Source organism: Lepisosteus oculatus, chromosome 24, assembly GCF_040954835.1.
Source record: "Lepisosteus oculatus isolate fLepOcu1 chromosome 24, fLepOcu1.hap2, whole genome shotgun sequence".
In the NCBI taxonomy this organism is placed as follows: domain Eukaryota; kingdom Metazoa; phylum Chordata; class Actinopteri; order Semionotiformes; family Lepisosteidae; genus Lepisosteus; species Lepisosteus oculatus.
In genome coordinates this window covers 14,847,468-14,869,540 of record NC_090719.1, presented here as the reverse complement: position 1 = coordinate 14,869,540, position 22,073 = coordinate 14,847,468, and the positions used below count along the sequence as shown (strand labels likewise).

The 22,073-nt window shown below is 45.6% G+C and overlaps 3 protein-coding genes across 10 annotated transcripts in view; 2 read left to right on the top strand and 1 right to left on the bottom strand.

The window, feature by feature from the left end:
* The window catches only part of ak8 (adenylate kinase 8), a 45,205-nt gene extending 34,213 nt beyond the window's left edge, over positions 1-10,992 (top strand). For 4 of the 6 annotated variants that reach the window (XM_069183467.1, XM_069183465.1, XM_015367117.2 and 1 more), the window contains 3 exons: positions 5,501-5,581; positions 6,317-6,541; positions 10,903-10,992. In XM_069183467.1, coding sequence (XP_069039568.1) covers positions 5,501-5,581; positions 6,317-6,541; positions 10,903-10,945 — 349 coding nt within the window. In that variant the 3' untranslated portion in view covers positions 10,946-10,992. Of the gene's footprint in view, positions 1-5,500; positions 5,582-6,316; positions 7,080-10,902 lie in introns of those variants that run through there. The other 2 variants (XM_006640749.3, XM_015367116.2) reach the window with 2 other exon arrangements.
* gtf3c4 (general transcription factor IIIC, polypeptide 4) lies at positions 9,099-19,485 on the bottom strand. The gene is made up of 5 exons (XM_006640714.3): positions 19,156-19,485; positions 16,183-17,931; positions 14,510-14,640; positions 12,727-12,815; positions 9,099-11,510 (listed from the first exon to the last, which is right to left on the bottom strand). The coding sequence occupies exons 1-5, from the start codon at positions 19,459-19,461 to the stop codon at positions 11,446-11,448; spliced, it is 2,340 nt and encodes a 779-aa protein (XP_006640777.3). The 5' UTR covers positions 19,462-19,485; the 3' UTR covers positions 9,099-11,445.
* The window catches only part of ddx31 (DEAD (Asp-Glu-Ala-Asp) box polypeptide 31), a 34,541-nt gene continuing 31,516 nt past the window's right edge, over positions 19,049-22,073 (top strand). The window contains exons 1-4 of one of the 3 annotated variants that reach the window (XM_069183463.1): positions 19,049-19,570; positions 20,137-20,262; positions 20,715-20,986; positions 21,460-21,535. In XM_069183463.1, coding sequence (XP_069039564.1) covers positions 20,161-20,262; positions 20,715-20,986; positions 21,460-21,535 — 450 coding nt within the window. In that variant the 5' untranslated portion in view covers positions 19,049-19,570; positions 20,137-20,160. Of the gene's footprint in view, positions 19,946-20,136; positions 20,263-20,714; positions 20,987-21,459; positions 21,536-22,073 lie in introns of all 3 variants that reach the window. The other 2 variants (XM_069183464.1, XM_069183462.1) reach the window with 2 other exon arrangements.

Below are 22,073 nucleotides of genomic sequence, written 5' to 3'. Positions count from 1 at the left end.
ACAGGCCTCAAATGCAATGATTTTAAAACCCTAGATCAAGGTTTAGATGTCATTCAGAACTTTAAGTTTAATAAGTTCTATTACGTGTGGATGCTGTTGTTTTTTGCAATATTTTCCCTTAGTGTATTTTGTAATCTACCTTGCTTTAAGCGTACGTGTAACCTAGATGGTCACTCATCCCATTTGGTGTTGTGTGTGACCCAAAAACTCTTTATTTTATTAACAATAATTAGAAATGTAGAACTAATAGCAGAAATCAAGTCTAATTGCCCTCTAGAAAGGCCCAATTATACCATTAACATCCCCTAGTGTGGCGCTAATGGCGGGAGACCTCATTTGCATAGCATTAGCTTAATTGAGCCGGAGGCCTGTGGTCGGTTTGCACTAAACAATGGAGAGATAATGTTACTGATGGTCGGGTGGCAGCTATTTACCTGACAGCTTTATTAATTAACAGCTATCTAGTTACTTGGACTTTAAAACAGATAAATAAGTCAATGACACGGAGGTGTGCCAGCACATCTGATTTAATGGGGCATGCTTCAGGGGCACAATGCGGAGCTGGCATGCATAGCTGTCAGCAAAGATCTCTTTATCCACTCCAAAGGCCTCTGTAACTTGCCTAATTGTATGCCTTTCATATTCTTCACACAAAAGAAGCTATTATCCCCAGTCGTTAAAAATGGAGAGTTGCTGGTTTTACTTGCTTGAATGAGTGGAAGGTTGTCAGCTCACCGAGTCCAGCTTTCTCGACACAGCAGCTCTTGACCATGTGCGTCTCCCTGGTTTTCTCCCTGATTTCAGGTATACTTTATCCATAAGCTGATTTCTGTAGAACAGGCCTAAGAGCTACAGTGTTTCTGGCAGTGTCTTAGCAGCCTAAGGAATGAAGTCAGTCCCAGTGCTGTGGAGCTGGGTTACTGTATGGGAAGTGTAGTGTTTAATATAACATGCTCAGACAATAACAATAATATATAGTTCTGAAGATCCAGATTTTTCTCGGGGAAAAAGATCTGTTTCTTACAATTCAGATGCCTCTTCAGCAGTTTTACACAGTATGGTTTTACTCTGAACCCAGTCCTGAACTCTTAAACCAGTCCAGCTGATATTGCCTCACCTCCAGCTGTGGCCTCCCCACATTTCTAATGTTTCCTATATTCTTAAGACTAAAACCATTGGGTGTTGCTTCCAGTGACGTTACTGTTGATGTTGTTAAAGTGCGCGGCCGGCCTGGGTTGCGAGGCGGGCGTTTGCAGGGATTACTGGAAACGGAAGGAGAGCTACCCTAGCCTGCGCTCTTCTCCAGGCTAGGGAGAGAAACACGCCTTGGGTAGATGAATCTCGTGTGGCCACAGTAACCATGGCCATACTAAGGCTCTGGTACTGTCACCCTGGAAGCTGTAGGCTGAGGTTCATCCATGTGGGTTTTAGATTGGCATGACCCGTGGACTGTGTAAGAATACATTGTGAATAATGAAACTAATGGGCACTCCTCGGTGTGAAATTTGAATTTGCGTGGAATAACACAGTCTGGTATTCAAAAGAATAAAACAATAAAAGAAGTCTTATGTTTTTAAGACTGGTACCCTGGTGTTTCCTTTCCAAGCCCGTCTTTCTGAAATGGGCTTCTTCTCAGTAGGTGGTCTGTACTCCTCATCCTATAACCCCGTGCTTCCAAAAACACGGTTTTATTAAAAATACGTTTTCTCCCTATGATGAGGATTTCTTTTGACTGCACGCAGAGGCTTTGAATGTGGTTTTGAATAATATAAATTAAACAGGTAGTTAGAGCAGGAGCCCCTTTGTTATGGAAAAGCTGCCACTTGATCCTATGAAAGAAAAAAGAAAACAGCGCTTCAGCTAAACTCCCATCAGATAATTAAAGATGCCGTTGCTCTTGTTTCCTTCTTTGCATACCTGTCTGATCCCCTTTCACAAGCTGATCAATCATTCGGTGATATAACTCTCTGAGCTCTGATTGGTCCAAAAGATTCAGGCTTAATCTCTCTGGCCTTGCAAGATATGGTGCGAGTCATTTCCTAATGACACCTTTACTTTCAGACTGGGAGAGCTTCCAGAGCCTGAGCAGACGTGTCAGGGTGCCAGAGGGACAGGTGACGATGCTGGGGTCGGTGGGGACAGGGAGGATTGAGCCAGTAAACCTGGAAGGATTGTCTTTCTCTTCGCACTGCCTTGTTAAAGGAGCAGAGAACTAGGAGCTGTGTTGTTTAAACACATATGTGCTTCAACGTGCAGTCAGTGCAGATTCATTTCTATACCGGATGTTTGAAAGGACAGCAAAAGAATATGAGCTACACAGGTTTCAGTACTTAGCTGGTTTGGGTCTTGTACTCAATTACCATTGTGTTCACAATGATCAAATTATCCGTCATTAAATCCGGTTTGGAATGTCCTGATTTTGTAGGACATGTGTCAGAATGCTTCTCCCAAGACTGTATTTGCATATTCTAATTGAGGTGCTGTATAAACTGTGTAAGATTATATAATGTTATGTTTTTGTTCAGCCCATAACTCCTTTGACATTTTGACCGTTCAGGAGTTCACCTCATAACAGCAATGAGGTGACACTGAGAATGCGCTACACATGTAACATAAGCGGAGATAAAATACCATCAGGGAGTGAACAGTTTCTGTAACCCTGACCCTGTGCATGCCCTGCGTTTCCTCCGCTCTGCTCTCTCCCAGGTCCTGCATGCTCAGCATTGCCTGAGCTGTTGCCCAGTACCCCTCACCTCTCCCCTCCCACCCACCTCTCCCACCACCTTCACAGCCAGTCTTTAACTACACTCCAGTTTGGCCAGGAGTCTGCTTGTTACAGCCTCTACACGAGTGCAAACAATCGAAGTCTTTGAGAACAATGAAATATGCATGGCTATCCGTGACGGGCAGATAAAGTAGAGCAATTAGCCACATAATCCTAGAGAGCTCTGGGCAGTCATCAGCCACGGCCTCCCCCTGCTTGCTCTCGTTCTCCCTCTCTCTGTCTCGGTACTCTCTTGCTCTCTATTAGTTAAATGTATTTTGTGTGTCCGCATCCCATCAAATCAAGCAACACTTCCTCTAATTGGCTTATAAATAATACAGCTGGGCCTGCATTATAATTTAATCAGTGGTAAACATTGCAGGGGCTGTCTGTAAAGAATCTATCTCTCATTAATTTCTTAATTTCGGGAGATGGAACGGGAGGGTGGGGGTGAAGCAGGAGATCGGATGAACGGAGCCACAAGCACTTCGGGCTGAGAAGGAGGGACAGTCGGAAAGGAGAATAAAGCCGGGAAGATGCTGCTAGCTTTTGTTAATGGATGTCAGAAATCCAATCCAAGAGTTTTGTCAGGAGCGCTGGCTCAATGAATTCAAGAGTGCCCCCCAGCCTCCCACCTCTTCCTCTCCCTAAAAAATGCTAAAATGACTGACAGCCGCTTGTTGGCACTTGTCATTTGTCTGAAAACATCAAGCTGTTGGGTAAACAGCATCCAGTGTAAATTAATTCTCTTCTTGCGACCCCCCCCCAGCTCCCCCCCCCCATATCCCTTTTTCAACCAAGTTTATGAATATTTCATAATGAGAGGCATAAATATTAATTCTAATAGCTTTGCACAGTAGTTATTATTTCTTTTTCATGACAAATATTCATTAAAAATTCAGGATACCCTTACCCCTTCACATAATCATACACAAGAGCACCTGCACCACCTAGATACACAGCCGTTTTTTCGAGGAAGGTAATGTTAACGATGACGCTACCTCATCCGGACCCTTTCCATGCCCTCTCCCTCTCACTTGTGTAATTATTCAAAGGTGTCTTGATGTATTAGTTCAGTAAAAAGACAGACAGGCAGACCAGTGTGTACAAAGAAAGAATGGAGAGGAGCAGGCTTTCATTAAAGAAAAAAAAATCTCTTTGGTGTAGAAACCTCCAGTGGCTCGCAGAAGAGCTTTCTCAAGAGAAAGGGCCAGAGAGATCTTGCCAGACCTGTGATTTCTTTTTTTTTTTTCATTTCAAGTTGATTGATCATAATTTTCCTTTTAAGAAAAAAATGAAAAGAGCTTAATAGCCTGTGATGAATTACTTCTTTCAAGCAGCACACAAGATCTGATTGACCAGGAATATAAATGTCAAAACTTGGCCAAGAATAGAGCTGCTCTTGGGGTGCTTTTGATTGTTTTTAAAATTGTATAAAGTCACGCTTGCAGTCAAGAGTGTATGAATAGGCTTTAGTCGACTAGAGTATGGTATTGATGGGTTTATGTCCTCCTGCCTATATTTTATATCACATACTCAGTATTACAGTATTCATTCCCCCCCAAAAAGTCATTGTGAAGATATGCTCCAAGATGTTTAAATTGATACTTATGTCATACTTTAATCAGGAGGTTCTGTCAAAACCAAGAGAGTCAAAACTTGTAAGAGACCAAGCATTCTGCCAACATCTTCTCTCAAGTGAAAAATGAAACTGTCTTCTCAAAGATTTTGATTTCAGAAACTCGAAGCACTCCCACACTGCAGTACATATTAAATATCTTTATTAGGGAAGATGATACTTGTTCTTACTTGACGTCTTTGTCTGGGGAAATCTTCAGATTTTTTTAGAATAGGAAAACATTAACTGGCAGTCCTGTCAGTGCAGTACTGAGATGGCTCCCCGAAAGGCATTTCTCTTGATGGTTACTGTAAACAAATTGCAGATAGAAGAGGCCAAAAAGCTCCATTGTAATTCTGCATTTCATCCTGCTCTCGTGAGTGATGTTCAGTGCATTTATGCACCACGTATATCAAAATAGGCTCCCATGCAGTTCAGCCAGTGCTCAGAGAGCAGGTTGACCCCTGTGGTCATAGTGCTGGTCCAAGCTTGGACTGTGCTGTTAGCTGACTTGCACGGTGATTCTCCAAGTGATGGCACACCAGGGCTCGCTTGGCTTGGCTTGGCTTGCCACACAATAGTGACCCTGGGACTTGCTGGATTCCTGCTGTCCTGCATTGTTGTGAGTAAGAGACATACTGTAGCTACTTCACCCTTTGCAATCTCTTCTGTAAGGTGCTATGGTCTTGTAGCACATCAAAGGATGAAATGGTACCAACCAGTGAGAGCAGGTCCTCCTTTTCTCTAGCTTAGAGGCTGTATAGTAAGCAGAGTTGATGCACTCTGAATGAAGAATTCGCTGATCGTTTATGACCTAAAAATATAATTGGTAAGTCCACATACGGAGAAAAAAGGAAAGCTTATCCTTTAGGTTTTAGCTGCTATTTTCCTTCGTAATAGTCTCATAATGATGAGAAATCAATTGTCAAATAAATAAATGTGAATAAATTTACAGCAGATTGTATTCTTAACTCTGCCACATTAATGTCTTTTTATGCATACACACAGTATATACCTAACAGCTATACTGTTAAGTATAGCTTGTGGGTGGTTTATAAAATGTTGTTCTGCCTTCTGATTGATGCTGATCATTGTCCATCTCTCAATCTTTCTTTCAGGGTGTTTTTTTTGGAAATACCTAATGATGTTGCCATTGAGCGAATCACTCTGAGAGCAGTTGATCCAGTTACAGGGGAGAGGTCAGTAAGAACTCTTAACAGGACTTTTTTTTACTTCTAGAATGTAAAAAAACATGCTTTTTGTTATTTATTTTAAGCGCTTCAAATTTATTTTTTTATCTTTAGATCTTTTGGATAAGAGGTTTTGCAATTAAATGACTTCAGTTACAGTTGGAGTTGGCCTTTGGAATAATTCTGTAATTCACTTTACTTACCCGTGTTCTTGTCAGTAAGAATTAGAGCAATATTAGCTGAGTGCAGGTAATTGATAAAGATAAAACTCCTGATGAAGTTTTTCAGTGATTGACAACAGTGAACAGTGAACAATTCTACTGTGTGGAGGCCTGCAGTGTTGCAGCCATTAGCATCTGTGGCATGTTTAATATGGTAAATTTAAGAAACACCTGACCAACTAACCCAAAGTAATAAAACTAAATGTGTTACTGATATGCTGAATCACCAGCTGAAGCCAACAAGTTACACAGCACCACTATAAACCCCCACTGGCAACCTGGAGTCCAGATGGAGCATGGCGGCCAATTTTGCGACAGCAATCCACACATTATTGACCATAGGAACAGCTTGAAAAAGGGTAGTAGCAGAAAGAAACGGTTCACATCTAACTACGTCAGGGCTCCCTTTAGAATGTTGAATGAGTACAAGCATTTCCTGAAGATCGCCATGACAGCGCAGAAAGCTGCACTCCGAGCTCATGCTCCTCGACCCCAGCGGATCTTTGCGTTTGACTGTCCGCAGATACCATTCCGTCTACAAGGCCCCCCCCGGCCCGCCGGTCCAGAGCAGGCTGCAGTGGAACCCCCGCGACTCCGAGGAGGGGCTCCTGCAGAGCCTGGCGGAGTGCAGAGCCCACGCCCCCGACCTGCAGGACTTCTACCCTCACGCAGTCCACATCAACGCCGACCAGGACCCCCACGCCGTCTTCGAGTCGCTGGAGAGCCGCCTGGTCAACCGCCTGCCCAGGTACCTCCCTGCCTCGGCTCTGCCCGAGCCCCCACACTGAGGACAGCAGGGGCGCGACGCAGGACGTACCCTGGGCTGTGGCTGTGCTGCGTCACTTGCTTTTAAATACCTTTATTCTTCCATCACCATGTAGTCACTTTAGTGCAATTCGACAAACCCATTCAGCCAAAATATCAGAGACTTGCTTAGTGGCATTTCATGCCTGGTTTGCTGAAGGAGCAGCAGTCCCCTGATCGGAGTCTGCCTGGATCAGTGTAACCTCCACTGCAGTCCCTCCTACCATTATCCTCAATGTGATCTCAGACGAAGGCGGTCCTGCTGGAAGACTGGGATTGGGATGCAAAAATTGTGGAGTATACGTCACGCCCTCATCAAGCCAGTATGTTCCTGATATTGTGGCCAGTGAGTGTAGTCTACACCTCTTCACAAACCTAAGGTGTCGAGTGTGGCACATAAAAACGAATATTTCTACTCCTTTGCTAGCCTTCAAGTGTACCATAAGCATCTTAATAAAAATGTAACACTTTTAAAGAATTTATTTAATGCACGAACTATATTCTTAAAACACTTTGCCTTCCTCTTATATGAAATGCTGTATTGTACACGTGTTATATAAATACTCCAACGAGCCTTTGGTCACTTCTTTCACAATTTTTACAAGGGACACTTTTTACTGCTGGCTCACCCGATATCAGCTAACCTAGCTTGGCCATTGTTTCGTTGCTACTCAGCATGGCGTTGCTCTCCCCCTCACACATCTTAGTGAAATGTCTTCCTCCTATCAGATTTAATGAAATATCTTGAACAACCACTTAACTGGTAGCTTAGGGATAGCCAGCAACGTAACCCAGAACAACAGGCTGCGTAGCGAGATGTAAGTGTGTTCACGTCGTCCCGAGATCCCAACATGACAGCAACTGAACCTCCTCTTAGAGCCCGCGGCTCCTCAGCAGGATGTCAATTTCTGACCCCAAGGACAGGCCACTGCCCTCACCCGATACCCATGCTGCTCTCCCATCCTCATGGCCAGACAGGCACCCCCCCCCTCCCCTCTTGCCTGAACAGAACCCTAGTTAATTAGAAGTTTGTTTAATTAATGTAGCAGTAAAACGCAGGCTGCTCCTGCCCTGTGTGGCGATGTATTAGTTCTGCTCCAGCAGCCCCATACACAGGAGCACTGATTACTGACATCTCCAGCACTCCGGTACACGTAATTGTGGGTCACTGCCCGTCTCCCACCGGGCTGGAAGAGTTAGGTTTAATGGTTAGAGGAACATGTTAACAGCCTTCTTTAAAAACTCCCTTTAGATGAGGCGACGATGAGCCAAGGCTGACTTAATTACCGCAGATGAATTTGAGGCTACGCATCCCCTTTGAATATGTTAAAAAATGTATATTCGCTTAAAGGGGCAAAAAATGTTTATGCTAAAATCTCTGCTGCCGTATTAAAAAAAAAAAAAAAAAAACCCAGCAACTTAAGACTCTCCGTTTCCAAACACTCCCCCAGCTCCCCTCACTTTTAGGGCTTTCTCTTTTCCCCTGTCTGAGCCGTTTTGAGACGTGTGCTGATTTATTCATTAACTGAGGCTAGATTTTAAATAATTTGGGGAATCAGATATTTAAAATTTAAGTATGAAAATGTGCTGATCTGGGAAAACTGCCCTTGTTTCATATGTCAGATTTCTAAAAGGATTTTCTGCCGATTAAGTAGCAGAATGCAACAAATTAAGAAATAATATCGGTTCGTTTTTTTTTTAAGTGGAAGCCCCATTAAGAACTTGTTTGAAAAATTAAGAAGAAAATACTGCATAGTTTCTTCATCCATTCTCTGGCTGTGCTTGGAGGGTTCTGTGCTTCCAATTGGGTTCTGTTTAAAAAAATATACCAACCTGATCCTACGATACTTAAAAAGTATTGTCCAGAACTACAGTACTGAAAGGAAAGATTTTGGTTCTGCACCTGGTCATTTTCCCTTCAATTCTGTAATAAACATGCTTATCTCTAGGACGCAATGCTATGCTTATTGTATCATATACTGTACTTTTGTAATTAACATAGCATTCATCTCCTACTCATGCCCCTTAGTGTTTAACACCAGTTCAAGCCTAATACCTCAGTCCTTTGAAGAACTGTATCTGAGCCACAGCTGTAAGAGCTGAAGCAATGAGACTCGGATAGAAAAATGTCCCGTCCATCCAAATCCAATAACCTCCTTATTGTCAGGGGTGGTGAGAATCTAACCTGACAAGCACAGGGCACGAGGCAGGACTACTGCTGGACCAGGTTGCACACATCCCTATGCATATGAGTGTCCGGTTAGAGACACGAACTAACCCAGACAAGAGTACCTGCAGAAAACCAACACAGACACAAGAAGAACATGCAGGCTCCACACAGAAGAATCTCTAGTCTGGAGCTGAGCCCTGGACCTAAGGAAAGTGAGGCTGCAGTACTCACATCCACACCAACCCACACTGAACCTCAATACAGAGAAAACATCGTTATACAGAATACCTACACCCACCAGCTCCGGTCTGTAAGAAAGTTTAGATTGGACTCATATTCCCCACCAATAGGCAGATGGGTTTTTATTTGGAAAACAAGGTGACTACATTTTCAGCGTACAAAAGACTTAAAAACGAGTTTATTTACAAGAACAACAACAAAAAATAAATTCTTGGCTAAAAAATAATGGGGCAATGCAATAATTTTGGGGCCTTCCAGCCCTGAAGAGATGACCCCCCATTTCTTCCTGCGAAAAGCACCACTGACAAGAATTTGTAAAGTCCTGTACAAACAGAAGCCTCTGGAGGTCTTCGGAGTTAGTATATGTAATCAATGCATGAAAAGCTTCCTTTATTTGTAGGACCTCCTTGGCATAAAGGATAACAGTAGTGGGAAAATACTAGCTTAAAAAATGGGCTCAGAAGATATCCATTACTTATCAGAGTAACTTATATTACAAACGAAAAAAAACACCCCCTGACCTGCTGCCATTGACTCTTTTGCGTCACGTTTCAGATTTTTTTACAGCGCTGCCGTTCGTTTCGTCAAATGTATTTTGGCATCACATGTCTGAAGGTTTGGCAAGAACTGCTATTTCGCTACACATCTAATGCGCAAGTTTTTCCTTGGCTTTTGTTTTAGATCGTTTGAACTGAACTTAAAATGAAAAGTTGCGTTTTAAAATACAGTAAAGGCACGCTGGAGGCAGCTGCATTCAAGACTGTAGGTATATTTCCAATGTTTTTTTAATCAAATTAATGTTTAAAGGAAAGATGATGGTTCACAATGAAGAAACCCTTAGATTCCCCTCAAACTACTGTCAACCAGATAAGCAGAACAAACCCCACTGATCACTTCTCTTTTAGTCTTCTTATCACCGATCTCCACTTCTCATGGAATAAAACCATTTAGGGGGTGATTTAATAAACACTTTGGAGGACATAATAGCTTACATGCTGGGATTGTAATAAAAAATTGCTGACATTTTGCTTTCAGAATAATATCCTCATATCTCCGTAGGAATCCTTTTATACCCGATTTGCAACTAACGCTACAATATCAATGGATTTTGGAAAACTGACCTGGCCCTTTTTAATTTCTTAAGAGCCTTTTACTAGTCAAGAGATTAATTAGGAATTATAATGAACTCCAAATCCATTTTCACTCATAATTCACTAGTACATCCTCCAACACAAAATACATCAAACCTGAAAACGGAAGGTACATTATTCTCAGTTAAAGAAGCGTTTTTGGAGTATATTTATGATTTGGTTGCACTTGGGGAAAAAAAAACAATGTTTCACTGGCTTGCAGAGCAGCTCTTCCAAAAAGGAAAAAAAAAAATCAAACCACACATTTTCCCCAAATTTGCGTGAACCACCCTTTTTAGTCAATGATTTTTTTGTGCCTAGTTTCCTATAATTCTTACAGGCCCTAAACAAGTGATGCAAAAGAGCAACTTCACACAGGACTTTTTCCCAGCCTTTAGAAAAGCACATGCAAAGATCAGATGAGTGTTAGGGGCTGTTTCACTGTCCCCTGTGCAGCTGGGCAGACTGACTTTACTCTAAGGCTTTGAGGCACACGGCTGTCTCTGATGTAAGGCCACAAACCTTGGTGTTGTGGAAAGCAGTTACGAATGGCATGTCCTGTACATTTTCCCCAGGCCCGTGTTCTCAGAAAAGGGTTAATCATATTTAACAATATGCACTCTAACCCCTTTAATTAAAATTAGTCTCACATCTGCTGGCAGGATCTGTCCCTCATTACTGTAGAATCTCATTAGTAAGAATCCCAGGAGGGTGACCAAATTAGTTTTTAACTGAGGTTTTTTTTTTTCTTTCTTTTTATGCAAGAAGGTCCTCTTTTGGGAGCTCGCTTAGTGCACTGACTGAATGATCGGGGCAAACTTCCATTCCTGCACTTGTTCCAAAGGCCAGGAGGATAAAGCAATGAAAACGTCACTCTGAAATTCCAGGTCTGATCCTGCATTAGAAAATGCAATTCTCAGATGCCAGAGTCAAATGGGAATGCCCTTTAACTTTGACGATAAGTGACGGAACCACATTCTGAAATACAGGATTCTACGAATACCAGCTGTAAATGTGTTCTTAATAAAGACTTGGATGAGGTTTACAATTTACTGGGAAAACTGCTACCTTCTCAGTCCTTTAATGTAGGAACCTATGGTTCCAGAATTCCGATTTTACCTGGAACATTTCTATACATTTTTAAAGAGATACTTTAATCCTCGTTTTCTTCCCCAAATAATGCAGGATGAGAAAAAAAAAAGGAAAGCAGAAGTCCGTTTTCTAACTAGTCCATCGAGCTGAGAACAAGTTTTTGATTGCCTCAAGCAGTCTCTCCCATTTCATCCCCCCAAAATCCCTGTCCTTCCGCTAGAAGAGAGGGGAATCGCAGAAAGTGCAGGGTCCCTGCAATATCCTCTTTATCCAGTCAGGGTCTGGAAAGGGAGAAGACATTAATTTAGTATAGATACAATTTTAAAAACAATAAAGTCTGCTGCTAACCGCTTCTTATCCAGATAAATATGTGGTAGTTCTCAAACTCTTGGGTTATTATGCCACCCATCAATTATGCCAAGTGCTTATCATAAATACAAACAGGTCACGACTATTTTGTGGATGTAGTCATCCTGAAAACAAAAGGAACAAGAACAGGTTTATTCCCTGCTGAAAAGAGAAGAAAAGAAACAACGTTTCAGCTGTGGATCCTTCCTCAGTTGTCACACATAACGTTGTGTTTTTCCTCTGTTTTTAGCAGGGAATAAACCTTTACTTATTCCTCTGCAGCTACCAACTTGAACTAATTCATCCTGTAAGACGGTTCTACATATTATAGATTAGAGTGTGTTGGATGGAAAATTATGACTTTTACTCTTTTAAAGGGGACCTCCAACGCTATTTTTATATTTCGGGTGTAGAGAGAATCAGCACTAATGATAACATTTCGTAAAACATGAAATCTGTAGGTGTGCGCAGCGCCATATTCTGCGATTCACAATGAGGCAACAGAACATCTTGTGACATGTAGTGGCCCTGCAACTTTGTAAACAAGCACACTTGTGAGACATCTTTTTTAATCCAATACAAATGTTGTTCTTGACTTGGAGACAGTTTTGCAGACAAGTACTAACTGTTAACTCTGCTGGCAGATCACATTGGAACATTTCTGCAGTGAAAAGTCCGCTGCACAAAATGGACTTATTCACTTGTCCAGCACATTACATGTGTCATTACGGAGACTAGTGAGCAGGAAGGGCCGCTTCCTGCCACAATGTCGTGGGATCTGAAATGTGGGTTTGTGACAACATGGCGACTTACACGACTTTCACATAGTTCACGGGCTTAATTCAGAGTTTGTCGTTTTTTTCTATACCGTCCATGGTTTTTTTTTTACCAAGATTAAATAACTGGTCTGAGAAATGGGGACTGCAGGTCCCCTTTAAAGAAAGAGAAAAGAAGAGGTATGCTTCCGATTAACCTGAATATTCACACCTGCTGTTCTACGATCACGGGTGGCTCATTTTCTTTTTAAAAAAAGCCTTAACACAAAGTTAACAAAAAGGGTCTCAAGTCACGCCTTAGACGGCAATATGGTCAGTCCCCTACAGCTCTGCTTGCGATGGCTGGCAGTGGAAGCAAGAGAAGGAGGCCTACCGTTGGGTACGGGATGTCTGGCAATGCTGTCTTGTAGCAAACACCTTCTGTAAGTTAGTGTCTGACAGGCCTGGTATGACAGCACGCATCTGAAAGAGAACACGTTTCAAATGCTGAGTGCCAAGCCAGCGTTTGATGTCGTCGCGCTTCTGAAGGCGCCGCCTGAGCAGCGGAGCCGTCTCCCCGCGCCGGGGAGGGCTGCGAGAGGAGAGACTGGCAGAGCTACATCGAGAACATGACGTCCCGGCTGCAGGAGAGGCAGGAACGCAAGCCCGCCGCCCAAAAAGGAGGCGAAAAGAAAATCAAAGGTTCGGAGACGGAGAGAAAGGAAGCAATGCGCTCCTGTGTTAAAAACAAAACGCTCCGCATCAAAACGTTGCGAGTTTCTGTCAGCCTAAGATCTGAATTCAGCCTGGAAGTCTTGCTCAGCTTCCCCGGCGCAGCTTCCAGGTAAGAACTATGCCGATGCCAAGGAGCAGTCATATGCAGTATCACTCTTACAGTAAAGCGGACTGTCTCACTTCAAGAACTGAGAACCGTGTATGTAATGGAAAAAAATATCAAGACCGATTTAGTTTCCTAAATGTGACCTAAAGCCTCTTCTAAACATCTCGGGTTTTATTTACAAAATCTACCAGTAGCCCTGGTACCTGCTGGGAACCAAAGAACATTAGACACCGTTCTGTAACCTCTTCAAGTACTTCAAGCGCCATTCTAAATCAGGGCTTTTGAGTGTTGTCCATGAGTGAAGTGCTGCGATTTTTCTTATTTAGCTTGGAACAGAGACCCGAACCCGTTTGCCTGCAGCTCCTCGGCAGTAACCACCCGCACACGAACAGCTTTCCAAACGACAGCAGGGCCACGGCAGTCTGTGCCGACAAGTTTAACTAGCCCAGTGATTCCAACTGGTGGCACAGGAAGTATTCACCCTCTGCTAAAAAAGCATTTCATTCACTAGAAATCTTTTTTGTGTGAATCAGCATGTTTCCATGCTGCTGTCATTCATAAAGCTTGGCAACGTATTAAAAAAATCGGACCTATCGTTACCAACTTGTCCTTTTTTGACCATGTCTTTGGATCCCTCTTTTTAACAGCTGTGTTTTTATATGTAAAAAAACCCTTGGTCCGATTTCCTGGGCCATGGGCAACAACAAAAAACAGATTTTACTTCCAGCCTTCATATTTGTTTTTCCGTAAATCAGTCATAAAATAATTTAGAGACAGAAAAACACCATGTGAATCCCTGCTCCAGGAATATTTAACCCTCAGACGCAGTCTTGGTCAACTGTATCCCTGGTTGACAACTGTGATATCACAAATTGTGATTTCTCAAGCTTCTTTTGAAACAAGAAAACATTCAAATCTAAAGTTAAGTATATTTTAAACAATTGATTAATTTCTTATAGTCTTGAAGCCAATCATGGTGGAATTAACTCATGTGAGGTTGTTACTTTATCGTGTTCTGAATTGTCAAACAACAAGGGTGATGTTTTGAGCATTTGAGGACTGTTTTCTCTGGGTTAACCTTCATAAAACATGAATATGTGTAAGTTACAAAAACAGGCATTCGACCATGAGACAAACTGTGACAATACTTGAGCTTTCCTGATGGCTCGGTCTTGCACAGAACCATGACGATTTATACTGAGAAAATACAAGCTATATTCTCTACAGCTTGTCTGGAGCTATTTACTTTATCTCTATATAAGATATATATATATATCTAAGAGATTTAAGCATGTCAATGTAGTTCAACTGGAGAGAAAAGGGAATGGGTCGGTACCTCAGCCACATGTGTCCATTGCAGCAGACTGCCTGCCTGCGGTCTGTGAAGGGCAGCACCTCCTTGCAGAGGCTGCAGTACTCGGGGAACGTCTGTTTGTTCATCTTCTTGAAAATGTGTCCGATCAGCACCTGCGCACGGCAGCAAGGCCAACAGTGAAAACCAAGCACCTCCGAAGTCTAAAGACAAGTCCTCCAGGAGGTGGAAGATGACCCACTGGACGCAGAGGTAAAGAGGCACGTGTTTTTGTAGTCCATGGAAAACTGAATTCATGGTCACACTCTTAAGAGCCATTAAGTCCCAATTTAATAGAATTTTCAATTTAAGAATTAATCAGCAAGAAGAATTATCTGACTGTACAAAGTGCTTCTAAGCTTCATTTTAAAGTATTCACATTCTTGGCCTCCTTGAAATGATTTTTCATTAGCCATTTATATATTACAATATGCTAGCCAGCAGGGGTGTCAGAAACACCACGCATTAAAAATTAACTAACAATCCAAACCGCTAAATAATGGAGATTATACATAATGTAAGTGCACAAACATGTTTTATTTTTCTTTAAACCATCCATGCAGTTTTCCCCGAGAGCTAAAAGGATGATATAATGAATTAAAAATGTCATCCCTTTGAACGCTGTTACCTGGGTGCTCCGTAGCGTTTTGTAATACAGTAAGTTTACAATAACGGACAGGACGAATAGACACCTTTGCATTGTTACTCTAATAAAGAGCGCAAGAACCAGAAACTGCACTTCCTGATCTAGGCAGTGGTACCTCCCAGGCTCAGTCTTGATACCCGCTATGTGAACTCTAGTCAATGCCTTTAACTGCCTTAAGTTACTGATTTAAGAGTTATTTCACAATTTACTTGTTTGAAATGGCAAACACAAATGAGAATGCTTAGCATTCATTTCGGAGCGCCTCCAGGGATTATTAAATTAAAAATCTGGATTACGCGACAGTTTAGATTTTTATAAACCACAGCTTTCTTGATGGAAGCACAACACTTAGTGTGAAATGCTTTGAGGCCGTGCCACGTAACATGGTAACTCGGTATTATGCAATTTTTTTTTAAACCAATGGAAAGGGACACGTTATTTGTAAGGAGTTTGTCAAACTAAATGAGAAGTCAAGATCTGAGAGCTTTTAAGCGAAACATGGTTTTGATGCCTTTAATAAATGAAGAGTCCCCAGGTCTTAACTGATCTTCCATCTAACAGCCTTATCCAGCCTCAGAATAGTTCCTAATGCTCCGGCAGGAACGTTACTAGCTACACCGGAGGTGGCCATTCAGCCTGTCCACCTGTCCAGCCTGTTTGGTGCTTATGAGCTCATTCATCCCAAGATCTCGCCCCGTGCTTTCTTGAAGGAAGCCAGGCTATTGGCTTCAAGACCACAGCTGTCCAGTTGTTTCACTTCATTTGGACAAACCCCTCATGATGCAGTGTGCAGTAGTCCTTTAAAGAACACTAACAGAAAGAGAATAAAATAACCTTTCAAGCATCTACAGATTTGTTTTCTAATTTTCAGCCATGAATCGACAGAACACTCTCACACAGAGACCGAATTTTGGAAGAAAGGGAGTCTCTCTTGTGGCATCAAGCCACTCACGGCAGTAGGGCGAGGAAGAATTTTAAAGGGCGCCCCTCCCGTGAAGGGGCACCCCCTTACCCTGGCCGCGCGGTCCTCGTAGGTGGGGTCGCTCATGAGGAAGTCGCAGACGCCCCGGGTGGGGATGCTGGTGTTCTCGGTTATCCAGGTGTGCAGGTACACCTCCCCCAGCACCCTCTTCATGTGCTCGCGGGTCAGGTGCGACTCCACAGCCTCGATCCAGGCGATGATCTCGCTCATCTGCTCCTCCGAGGCCCCGCCCCCCCCGTCCTCCAGGCCCGCCGCCCCCGGCCCCTCCGAGCCGCCGGGCCCCTCGCCGTCCGGCTCGCCCTCGTCGTCCGCGATGAAGACCTTGGAGACCTCGTGCGAGGGCCTCCAGCGGGCCTCGGCCGGGGCCTTCTGCAGGGACTGGTAGAGCACCCGGAAGAGGAAGAGCTTGAAGCGCCACAGGTAGGTGGAGCCCGAGGCGTGCACCTTGTCGTCCAGCTCCTCCTGCAGCATGGGCGGGATGCGCTTGTCCCTGAGCACCTTCCAGCGCACGAGGTCCAGCAGGTCCGTCTGCTTGAAGAGGTTCTGGACGCTGGACTCCAGGAGCTCCGCGGCAGCGTCGTCGGGCGTCTTGAGGGTGACGAATTGCACTTGGTAGCTCCGGCTGACCGGGTGCTGGCCGTTGGTCAGTCCTTCGGTGGTCACCAGAGCCAGGTAGGCCCCATTGGGGCTGACGGCGATGCCGTGCGTCCGCCGGCCGGCCACCCCCTCGGGCAGCCTGATCTGCTCCTGCTTGAACATCACGGCCACGTCGGTGAAGATGGGGGTCAGCTTCTTGACGCTGCCGTCGGCCGAGCAGGTGAAGATGGAGCCCCCGTAGCGGCTGGCCGTCATGGAGGTGATGGGCGTGGAGTGCAGGCCCGTGACGTGCGAGTTGTGGACGTTCAGGCCGGCCTTGGAGATCAGCAGGAGGCACCAGAAGAGGTAGGAGCCCCGGGCGGCCACCACCAAGCTGCAGTTGCACTTCTGGTAGGGGTGGTAGAGGGAGATGCACTTGATGTTGTGCACGGGAATCTGGTCCGTCTCCTGCCACAGCACCACCGGCTGCCGCAGGGTGAAGTAGCCCTTCACGGCCTTCAGGTTCACGGGCAGGATCTTGACGGGCCCCACGGAGCTGCCCACGATCAGGCCGCTCATCTTGCGCCCACCGTGCTCGTACTCCCACCAGGCCAGCACGCTGGGCGCGGACACGCCCGACTGGATGGTGTTGCAGGACACGACGGAGCCCCTGCCCTGGAAGGGCAGCTGGAACTGCCAGACCACCAGGTCGCCGTTCTCCAGCAGCGCCGCCAGCAGCACCGTGCCCACGTCCTTGCACTCGTTGTTGGTCTGGACCTGCTGGGTGGTGCAGACGCTGGACCACTCCATGCGCACGGGGCACTGCATGCGGTGCCGCCTCTGGAATTCGGGGAAGTCCTCCAGCTCCCCCAGGGGGGGCTCGGCTCCCGGGAGCTGGTAGCCCTTCTCCGCCAGCATCTCCCCGTACACCTCGGTCAGGTCCACCAGCGGGGTCCAGTGGAGTCGGTTGAGGTTGCCGTGTATGGTGAGCCGATTGTCCAGTGTCAGGGAGGCCAGCAGACACCGGCCGTTGGTGTCGCAGCCCAGGGGGGACCAGCTGGTGTACTTGAACCCGCGCAGCGGGGGCAGCGATCCTGCAGTGGGGTTCAGCATCCGGTCCAGCATGAAGGGCTGGCTGACCGTGGGGTCCTTCGAACCGGCGAACGTCTCCTTCAGCTTCGACACCACCGGATCAGGGCCGACCTGCGGGAGAGAGCCCCGGTGAGCACGCTTGCCAACTTCCCCACGTCTCACCTTGGGGGGAGTGGGTATCACGAGGGCCCTGGGCTGGAATCCAGCCCTGACTGGGGCGCTGTCTGTGTGGAGTCTGTATGCTCTCCCTGCGTTCGAGTGGGTTTCCTCCCACAGTCCACAGACATAGTGGTGGATTAATTGGCTTCTGGGAAAACTGGCCCTGGTGTGAATGTGTGTGCCCTGTTACGGACTGGCATCCCTCCCAGGGGGTGCCCTGCCTTGTGCCCACTGCTTGCCAGGAGAGGCTGCAGCTTCTCTACGACCCTGAACTGGATAAAGCAGTTAGAAAATGGATAGATACTGGGTATACTGGGGGAGGGGTTAGGATAACACCGTCTGAACATGATCAAAAATTCAAGTCTAATGTTTAAAGAACACCTCTAACAAACTGCACCCTCCTATAAGACTTCTGTGGAAATTGATTACAGCAACTAATTCGCCTGGCAGGAGTGGAAATTCTTCACACTGACGCGGTTTGCACGCTTGTGACATTGTAAAATGCAAAAGGGTTTAAAAGTTACTTTTTACTGCAGAGCTGAACTACATGAGCAACCAAGGCCTAAGAATGATGTATACTCCCCCAGCTCAGTACTGTTTCCAAGTCCTACGAATCTAAATAATTGATTGTTTTGAAGCCTGTCAGCTGCGTGGGGACCAAGCTATTTTAAGACAACCACAAATTCCAAATCCTAAGAGACATTAACGACGAAACTCTCATCAGTGTAGTTTAGGAAGGATTTTATATTGTTCCATTGTCATAAAAAAAGATTCTAAAATGCCCCCCCCCCCTTTAAACGTAAGCAGGAGCAGTTTAAAGTACTACATTCCAGTAAAAAAAAACACAACGAAAAAACTCAGGTTAAAAGGAAAATTAAAAAAAAGACTTTAAAAAGGTCGTTCAGTTGGGCTGCCCGTGTGATCAGTTCTGCACACAGGAAATCACTCCGGACATGTCAGATAGTTACCCAACTCTTGGTAACTGCAAGGCCCCCCTCTTAAAACCTGCTAACACAATACCTGGCCGAAAAAGACAGCCCACAGCTAGCTAGTGCCGGCCAAGACGGGACACTGAATGGACTGTGCGCCTAGGCTCCGGGCAGCGGCAATAACGCGCATCCCGGCTCCGGCGGTGAGGAGGGACTCTGTGCAGCACGTCAGCAACTGGCCTCTTACCTTGAGCACGCAGGGAGTTTCGGGCACAGGGATGGAGGTCCTGTGGATGACCAGATCCTGACAGTAGCCGTGGATGTCGCACACGATCTCCATTAAAGAGATGCTGTTAGTGTTGGAGGCCGAGAGTCGATGGTCTTCCGACCACGAAAGCGGCTCCAGGCCGCTCACCGGGCTCTGCAGCTTCACCACAGGCTCTCGCTTGACGATCGGCCCCAGTCCCGCCCAGGGGTCCGAGTCGGGCTCTGCTTCGGCCCCCGGTTCGGTCTCTTCCCCATCCAGAGCGCGATCTGGGCTCGAAGCCGCCATTTTCCATAGGAAAATAAGTCCAGCGTCTCCAGGAAGTGACGGAGCCGAGGGGCGGATCTTCGCTACTTGACGTCTGGAAACAGGAAACGGAGGAAAGCACGAGGACCCCGTAGGAAATTGAGCTCTGTGGTGCCTGTTCGGGGCAGCAGCCTCATAACTTCGTCTGACGTTTATTTTTAATCTGAAATAAAGCGATGCGAAGCGCATAAAGTTTAAGTTTATGGGAATTTGGGAGACAGTTTAATAGCCAGTACTTTAGCTTAGAGCAGCTGCTTTATTGGTTACTGTATAATGTATGAAGTTATGTCAACACACTTCACATCTGTTAAGACTAAATGGAGCATTTTAAATCGGACTAAATTCTAAGGTTTAACCACGTACTGATTTTAAATACAGTACTGCCAAGACTGAGGTCTACGGCGGTCCCTGGAATTAATTGCGACTATAGTAGTTGCACACACGTGTTTGACGCCCGTGGTATAAGGTACAGTAGGAAGTTTTACTTCTCATTCTGCGGGCATAACATTGACTCGGAAGTGCCGAAACTCGCTGAAGAACATCAAATGCCACTATATTATCGGCATTAACGTTGATGTGCTGCAGAATGCGGTTGTGCATTCGCTTTCCTTGGGTCCGTTGGAATCGTTTGTGACTGATCATGTGGATTTGTTTCAGAGACTACAGCCTGTGTGCACCAGCATGGCAGAAGAAGGGTTAATGCTAAATCTCGCCGTGAACCCCCCAGTCTCTGGAACCGGGAGGACCAAAGTCCAGAAACAGTTCAGAGCCTCTGCGAAATGGGTACCGTAGTCTCCCTCATTCCAATACTGCATTGATTGTGTAGACAAGGGTTTACCCGGTGTTACAGTTTAGAAACCGATAGGGATGTATTTCCTCTTTCACACTGAAGTATTTTTCAGTGCAGCGTTATGATCACTATAAAAGCGATCTCAAATAACAAGCAGTTTCGGTAAAAATGGAAAAGCCTTTTGTAGGCCACTTGAAATTTTAATTTGGCCCTTTTGCGTTGGAAGATGCAAATTTGGAAAAATAGAAAATGAAAATGGGAAACGTTGACTGCAATAAAAAGGTCTTTAGTGTACTGTTTACGTTTTTACTCCCCAATTAACTGGGATTCATCTCATGCAGGCCCTGATAGTCATAATATTTTAATTATTAAGAGCCTTTCGTGGGTCTGAACTGTCTGCATGCCTCCTGTATGAGAGGAGTGTGACGCTCTCCCTTGCTTCTAGAAGAGTAAAAAAGCCGCCAAGCGGAAGCTGCAGGCGGGCAGTGACGAGGGCGCCCCGGCGAAGCGCGGGCCGGCCCAGGCCAGGACCCCCCCGGGCGCCCCGAAACCACCGCAGCCCCGCAGGGCGCCGCTGAGCCCCGTCAAGGGGCGCGGGGGGGCGGACTCGAAGAGGTCCCCGCAGGACGTCCCGGAGTGCGGGGGCCAGGGAGACCGGCCGCTCGTCAGAACCTCCTCCCTCTTCAGGAACAACCCCGACATCCCCGCCGTCAGCCGGTAAGGCTGCGTGTGTCCGTCTGCCCCCCGTGGACGACTGGTGTCCCGTCCGGGGTGTGTCCTGCCTCGCCCCGGTCGCTTGCAGGGACGGGCTCCAGCTCCCCCATGACCCTGAATGGGACACAACGCTTAGAAAATGGACAGATGGGTATGTGGTAGGGCAGACTGAGAAGCCCCACAGTGGAATTGAGCCAGGATAGGGACAGCAAGAATACTTTTATGAATGGTGTCATGACCATCAGTTTAACATCTCATCATCAATATTCTTGAAGCAGTGGACAAAAGACATTTCAGATATAGGATGTGTTCACAAGATACTGAAGAAAGATGAACTGGCCCAATTCCAGCCTTTCCCACAGTTCCTAACCTTCATGTATTCATGTGGTCTGTAAGATTCTGGGGCTCTTACAGACCACCTGCATTCTGTTGAAGGTTGTTGTTGATGATTAATTCTCGCTGCCTTTTGCTCCTAGACCAGATGTGGCCCAGCTGAGGGAGAAAGTGTTCACCAGCGACTCCTTTACGGATCTGGAGCTGCACCCTCACCTGGTGAGTTATGCAGTAGTTGTGACACGCCTTCACACCATCCTCAGTGAATGACGTTATCACCGATAGATCGTCAGATTCAGTATTAAGAATATAACAAAGGTTGCAACCCCGGGTTTCAGCCTATGTAGCCCTTGTGAAAGTAGCTCATGAGCTCCTTGATCTTATTCACCCATTTCCTGAAAGAGTAAAGGCTTCAACAACATGGCTGTTCCATACCCCCACAACTCTTTGAGTAAAGACGTGACATTCATTAGCACACAGGTTTACAACTGGTTAAATGAATCTGGCTTTGTGCTAGACATTTGGCACTGTTTTTCCGTTTTCTCTTAAGAGAGCTCTTGTTTCAGTGTTGCAGTGAGATGCGAGTAAGAACTGCAAAAGCAAATTATTCCACAGAGCTGATTTTTCATGTGCTGCACTTGAGAAATTCTCCCCTGCATTCAAAGTAAATGCTCCATAGGACACATTTTATTCCACAAGGTTTGTCCGTAACAACTAATTATATTTCATGTTTTGCAAACATGTTTCTGAAGGTAAG